A 7888-nucleotide genomic window follows, 5' to 3' on the forward strand; every position below is an offset into this window, starting at 1 on the left:
TCCTAAACCTTTGTATTTAGATTATAAAAGTTACTATGTAGTTAAATATGGTGTTTATTTTCTGAGCACAATAATACAACCTGCACTCTTGATTTAGTTCTTAACAAACTATTGTTTTTTTCCCAGTTCCTTTCAGACAAAAATTTTAAAAAAAAGTATGTACTAAATTCAGAATCATATGTCTTTAATAAAAAAAAAATTCTCCCTCATTGCCATCTCTTGGTTTATACTGGTTAATAAATAACAGCACCAGTTGTTCAGTTTGATGGTTATTTGTATGTACAGGTGTGTGTCTGACTCTGTATATTACACCACCGGATCTCGGGTCATCTTTACCAACTATAAAGTCTCAGATGTTCAGTTGCTAGAAGCATTTTGTTTAGATTTTGTAATCCTATCGCAATCTGCCTTTATGCGGTTGTGGGTAGGATTAGCCTAAAATGAGATGGAACAACTAATTTATTATCTTTTTTCTTTTTTCCCCCCTAAAGCTGAGGATGTTGGTGAACACCTGCATCAACCCTGACCCAGAGAAGAGGCCAGATGTTACATATGTGTACGAGGTGGCGAAGCGAATGCATGCACTGACCGCCAGCAGCTAGAATACAACAAGGATTATCCCCCCTCGTCCACACTCTTTCAAGTATTTTTTTAGTCACTATGCCCATTAGAGGAGTTCCAGTCATCCCTCTCCTGCAGCCTTATGGATGGTTAGACCCGGTCCTCTGACACTGGTGGGGTCTCATTTAAGATTATTCTACACATTATAGAAATAAGCGGCAGGGTACAGCTGTCTGACTTGGGGTTGGCTTTATTGAGCAGACCCTTAAGGACAGAGTTGTAATGTAGCAGAATTAATCCATAACGTTCATCTCTATGACCTTGTAGTGGTACATTTAGCGAGCTATGGGATACTGTCATGGTTCTCAGATCACAGTATCTACTCCATAAAGTCAAGCACAGCAGGACAGATGTAACACATTACCTTATAATGCCTTGTAGGAGGGGCCTCTAATTACATATAAGTGTAGTGAGAAGCACAACATCACTACACCAGTACGGGCAATTAGTAGCGAAAAACACAACCGAACTTTCTTGTTGCCTACTAATTTGTCCGTGGCAGTAAATGAGTTAAAATGCTTTCTATCTATAGACTCTTAAGATCGGGAATAATCTGTCATTTGAGATTTTCCATTTTTCTTCTATGCATCAGATAAATATATTTTGTATCTTCCAATACAACCACAAGCCTTTAATTCTGATACCAAAGATTTCCTTCATGTTCATAGTGCGAATGTTGTATCTGCAGAGCCCCTTACACAATGCTAAATATATACACAGTATATTTTTTTTAAGGTGAAATACTAAATAGGACCAAAATCATATTACTATAAATTAATCAAATGGTATTATATTGAGGGTTTAAATAATGCGTATTTGCCTGGTAAACACAATGACGTGAGCTACAAGGCAATACAGATCTGTCCAGCTTCAACTCATATAGCAGAACAAATCGAGCTCATTTTAAAAAATCCTATGTTTCATGCTAAAGCCGGCAGCAGAAATAACCCCCGACTCTCCCGGCTTGTGGTGTTCACCTTACTGAAATAAATGAAAACTATATGACATTAATTTGCTATATTCTAAATTAGTCTATTTTATGCAATCAATAAAAATGTTTTTATAACGTGTAAATGAGTCATAAAAAAAAAATAAAACTTGTTTTTCAACATTGTAGAAAAAGTGTTATGATATTTACAAATATCAGAGAAAACCAAAGATAACCATGTTTTAAGTTGGCTTTTATTTGCACTGGTGCATTTAGGTGGTTATTAACCCATTTGATGCCAGTGTGCCTTAGCCTTGTTACATGTATTTCCTGTTTATTAATGAGTTGGAGATACCGTGTCTCATGCAGTTTTAATGTAAGTGTAGAAATATCTGATAAAATGCGACTTAGTGTAACAGGACAGTCGTTCATTTTTTGTTCTAATATTCTGTCATGTTCGCACGCACAGACCCTTCCTGACGCACAGGCAATAAATCCTAGCATGTGCTAAAAATGCACTTGTCAATGTTTCCCTTACATTATCATGCCTGTTGCTGTAATTCAGACCTTCATATCACACAATGTATCTGATTGTTTTGGTGTGTGTGAGAATTTGCCTTTTTACTATCCTAAATGAGACTGTTAAGGGTGCCCAAGTGAAGGATGCCGCTGTTCCCTGCACTTGTTTAGACTGAATCGCCCACACTAAATACCTCCCCTGTACAATGAATGTCCCCTATGGTTATATATATATATATATATATGTGTGTGTTTACATACATATTTTATTTTGTTATATTTTATTTTTTTCCTTTTGTTTAAAGTCAAACTGTAATCTCCTTTCCAGCGTGTTATCTGTTATATATAATGTTACAGAGCCTTAAAGGATAAGAAGAAACCCATTTTGCTGTACAATCTTATATTGTATAAAATAAAATATACATTTCTAAGAATATACATGGTTTATGTTGTGTTAATGTCTATAACTGTATGTTCTCTCATGTCTAGACAGCAGATCTTACTCTGCAGGAAATTGCCCGCTTATATCTCATGGGGAGCAGTCAATAGGAATAGATTATTTTACATAATATGAGTAGTTGTAAAGATGGATTGTATGGGGCAAGGAGGTCTTATATGGATCAATAGAAGTTATAGGGAAGGTTATATGGAGCAATATGAGGAGTTATAGGGAAGGTTATAAGGAGCAATAGGAGGAGTTATATGTGCAATAGGAGGAGTTATAGGGAGGGTTACATGGTGCAATAGGAGGAGTTATATGGTGCAATAGGAGGAGTTATAGGGAGGGTTACATGGAGCAATAGGAGGAGTTATATGGTGCAATAGGTGAAGTTATATGGAGAGTGATATATTGCAATAGGAGGAGTTATAGGGAGGGTTATAAGGAGCAATAAGGAGGAGTTATAGGGAGGGTTATATGGTGCAGTAGGGAGGAGTTATAGGGAGGGTTATATGGAGCAATAGGAGGAGTTATATGGTGCAATAGGTGGAATTATATGGAAAGTTATATCGTGCAATAGGAGGAGTTATAGGGAGGGTTATATGGTGCAATAGGAGGAGTTATAAGGAGGGTTATATGGTAAAATAGGATGAGTTATAGGGAGGATTATATGGTGCAATAGGAGTTATAGGGAGAGTTATATGGTGCAATAGGAGGAGTTATAGGGAGGGTTATATGGTGCAATAGGAGGAGTTATAGGGAGGGTTATATGGTGCAATAGGAGGAGTTATAGGGAGGGTTATATGGTACAATAGGAGGTGTTATAAGGAGAGTTATATGTGCAATAGGAGTTATAGGGAGGGTTATATGGTGCAATAGAAGCAGTTATAGGGAGGGTTAAATGGTGCAATAGGAGGAGTTATAGGGAGGGTTATATGGTACAATAGGAGGTGTTATAAGGAGAGTTATATGTGCAATAGGAGTTATAGGGAGGGTTATATGGTGCAATAGAAGCAGTTATAGGGAGGGTTAAATGGTGTAATAGGAGGAATTATATGGAGGGTTTTAGGGAGGGTTGTATAGGGCAATAGGTGGAGCTATACAGAGAGTTATATGGTTCAATAGGAGTTGTGGGCTTTTTAGGGAGGGTTTTATGGGGCAATAAGAGAAGTTATAAGGAGGGTTATATGGTGCAATAGGGGAGTTTTAGGGAGGGTTATATGTTGCAATATGAGGGTTATATGGAGCAATAGGAATAGTTATAGGGAGGGTTATATTGAGCAATAGGAAGAGTTGTAGGGAGGATTATATGGTGCAGTATGGGAGTTATAGGGAGGGTTATATGGTGCAACAGGAACATTTATTGGGAGAATTATATGGAGCAGTAGGATGGTTATATGGTGAAAGATTAGCCAGTCACAATGAAAGATGCGTGAACTGGAATACAATGTCTCGTAATAAATGTTACATTTTAATTCCGGTAAAATTATTGATCTGTACAGCAACATGGAGAGCAAAGAAGGGCCAGCACTGCCTTCAAAGCTTACGCATTTCAACCTCAGCTGTAGTCATATCTTAGCAGATACCACTCAAACTGCTCTATTTAAAATTATATGGACAACAACCATTGGTTAAAACATTATTGGCAAGTTAACCCTTTCTGACAATATTCTAAATGTGTAATACAGATTACCCTCAAAACCTTCTGACCAGATTACGTGATATATTAAATTAAGAAAAATACAGAAAATTGCATACAATATGTGAATTTAGAAACAGGATTACAAAACTAGACTACAAAAATGTGTTGTACATATATACAATGTTACTAATAAACATATTAAAGTTTAAAGTATATATTTAATAAAGCTGTTAAAGATTGTATGCACACAAGAAATCATCATATAATATTAGAGGAAAATCCAATACTCCAAAAGTTTCTCTGGGTACCCACCTGGCTAAAAAGGACAGTAAAGCCAAAAGTAAACTTACGTTGTCAAGATAGGCCATGCAATTTTTAGCAACTTTCCAATTTACTAATATCAAATTTGCTTTGCTCTTTTGGTATTATTTGTTGAACAGTAAATCTAGGCTGATAGACTTCAGGAGAGTGCACATGTCTTTAGCAGTCTATGGCAGTAGTGTATGTCCGAATATGAATCTTGAAAGGATTGTCAGGCACATTTATGCGGGACAGCTCCCAACAATCTAAATATAGGTTGGCATTAGAGGGGGCAAGTAGCAATCGCCCTCAAAATCAAAATAATTGTGCGTCAAAAAGAAAAAGGTAACTTCAATAACATTCTTGAAAGGGAGTTGTATGCGTTGAGTATTTGGAAAGGAAGAACCATATCTCTTAAATCCTCATGTGGGATAGATGAGTATAATTATACTGCATCAATTCTCAGCCATCTACATTCTTTACTCCAGGTTGTCCATTCCGGGATACCCAACACATGCTTGTTGTCCCTAAGATAACTGGGTAATTAGAGTACAAAGGGCTGCAAGATGGTATCAAGCCATTGAGATAATCATTCCAGGAAGGAGCCAATGCCACTCACAATAAATCTGCCCTTAGTATCATTAAGAGATTTGTGCACTTTCGAGAGATAGTGGAAGATTGGGGTAACAGGATGTTTCACCATAAGAAAATTAAGTGTTCTGATCCAAAAAAACTTGTTATAGACCATCATCCAAGAGGTGCCCTAATTCTTGCTAATATTGCAGAGTTGGATTAGCATTTAATTTAGTGTAACTATTTACATTCATAGGATGTCTAAGGGCTTCTTAGATATAATCCTCCTTGTTTGAAACCACAATGGAGCCACACTTGTCAGCTTCGTTAATGACTATGTCCCTATTGGATTGTAATAATGATAGGGCATCCCTTTCTGACCTGGTTAAATTATCCTGTTGTTTTAAACTCATCAAATCCCTCTCTACCCAATTAAAAAAACAGCTCCAATATGTTACCTCTCAACTTAATTGCGTAGAAACTGGAAGTTTTCTTAAAGCCTGTAAAACAATTTACCAATTTAAATTTGGAGATGTCATACCCTGTTTGAAAAGGCTATCCAAAGTCAGCAAATCACATGATTCAGCAAATGTTTTATGAAGAGGTGATTCAGAGTCCTGACTATAAGTCTGTATCAAATTTGTTTCAGTATCTTGATGTTTCCGTAAAGTAATATTAAGTATCAATCTATTAATATATAATTTTTTTAAACAGATTGAAGTCACAAGTTGGAACAAAGCCAAGACCATAGCTGAGCACCTTTACCTCAGTATCAGTTAAAGTGATTCTAGATAAATTGATCACTTCATGGGCTGATACCTCTGCTGTGAGCGAATTACCCTCTAATGATATATTTGCTTTGAATTGGCTATTGTACATCTCCCCTCTCTTGGATTCTGTGTGGGAAGGAAAAAACATTAATATCTGTTTCTGACATGTATCCTGTCTCAAAATGTACACTCTCTTTTTGTGCATAGGTTCCTGATTTCACTGATCTGTGTGATTGCACCAAATACCTAGTTTTTGCCCTAACCACTGGCTCTATGGTTCCTTGTTGATAAACCTTTTTAGGTTGAACTTCTATATCCTTAATGATGTGTGTTTCAGCATTTGTTCCTGCTGTAATCATAGATGTCTGTTTAAATATGCCTTGGGGTACATTAGTCTCTCTGTCACTATCTCCCACTGCAATATCCTTGCCTGATTCTACCTTCCTATCTGTGAAAGAAACTTGTTTTGTCCCATATCTCATTCTTCTACTGTGCCTATCAAGAATGCTGTTTTGCTGCCCCTTAACTTGGAAGTGCTGCTGTCTGCGCCATATATACACTGTATTTGTCTGATAATCAGAGCTGTATCTGATATATTTTATGTTTGTGTTCCATTATTTGTACCTTGGACTCAGCAACAACCTTTTTCATTGTTTATCAAAACTGGCATAATTAGCATACTCACATCTTTTATTTAACTCAGTTTGGATTGTTGTAATGTCTGCCTTAAGAATTTTTAGTAGGTGGGCTTTATAACCAGTCAACTGCATCATCAATCTCAGAGATAAATCAGATAAAACCGAATTCCAATTATTAATGAAAGCAAAGATTGGCCAGACCAGGTTTACACTAGAAAAGAGTTACATTAGAGGTGATATGATTATTTTATATATATATATATATATATATATATATATATCCATGGTCCGGAGCTGTTAGAACTATTTAACCCAAAGAACTAGTTAGCTAGGGCAAAATAAATTCCATCTCTAACAGGAAAAACTAGTGTTTATCTGATTCGTTACTGACGGCCAGTACAGTAGATTGATTTACAAAGAGCTTAGATATTTTTGATTAAACACAGAATCTAGGTTTATGATTGGTTGTGTTAAATGGTTAGGCTTATCATCCACTTGGCACATGTCCTGTCATTAACACATACTAGCTATAAGATTGATGACCTTGTTGAACTGTGGTTTGTTTTGTTGTGTCAGTGTAATACAATATTCTTCATTATCATTAAGAAGTAACCAAGTTACAGGACAGCATTACTTGTATCTGTACTAGTTACTTTATGGAGGCACTGTATTCCTCTATGCATATATTATCCCATACGGTGCATAGAAATCGCAAGTCTACATGCATACATTTGTTGGCACATTGCTGCTCCTTGTACGTACAGATCTCTCTGTATCGTATCATTGACCTCAAAGCTTTTTGCTCATTGTGTATTACAAACCATGAGTTCTCACCCTGCAGTGCCATATTAATGATTTATCTTATTCAATACAAACATGAAAATGTGTGGGGGGGGGAAGGGGGGATAAAATGCTGTCCTTAAACTTCCTCAAAGTAAAACGGTTTGCTGTGGGTTTTGATTCTTCCTAATCCTTTCCAAAGCAAAACGAAGCAATTATTTTGTCTTTCCTACAGATGTTTTGCTCCACACGGCTATCCATAATACCTACTGTTATTAGCCGCAAAGCTGCACTGTACAGGAAAGCTTCATTAAGCAGAATCCCGCTGATACAGCCATTGATCCAAAACCTCTTGCAAGATTTACTGGACACAATATCCTCTCCCTATATTTCATACGCCCCTCCAGGGATAAAAGGCCAGATTAAAAAGAAAAATCTCCTGTGTTACTTTATATGTATTTTATTGTTTTGCATGTTTGTGTGACACACTCCGGAGTCATTTCAATTGTGCACATTTTATAGAATCCGTATATACAGAAATCTTCAGAGACAGACCGTATTGGAGAGATTTTTTTCCCCCTATGGTTCTTGTCAAGATGTGCGTTTTGCTAGAATTTTCTAAGGGTAATATGATGATTACTATTTATACAGTGTATTTTAGTCTGCTTACAATTCATA

General features: G+C 36.5%; 1 protein-coding gene across 4 annotated transcripts in view; it reads left to right on the top strand.

Annotated features, from left to right (window-relative positions):
* The window catches only part of NEK7 (NIMA related kinase 7), a 247263-nt gene extending 244759 nt beyond the window's left edge, over positions 1 to 2504 (top strand). For all 4 annotated transcript variants that reach the window (XM_053693799.1, XM_053693802.1, XM_053693803.1 and 1 more), the window contains one exon: positions 492 to 2504. In XM_053693799.1, coding sequence (XP_053549774.1) covers positions 492 to 602 — 111 coding nt within the window. In that variant the 3' untranslated portion in view covers positions 603 to 2504. The remainder of the gene's footprint in view (positions 1 to 491) is intronic.
* Positions 2505 to 7888: the final 5384 nt, after the last annotated feature.

The sequence above is a fragment of the Bombina bombina genome, chromosome 10 (assembly GCF_027579735.1).
Source record: "Bombina bombina isolate aBomBom1 chromosome 10, aBomBom1.pri, whole genome shotgun sequence".
NCBI lineage: Eukaryota > Metazoa > Chordata > Amphibia > Anura > Bombinatoridae > Bombina > Bombina bombina.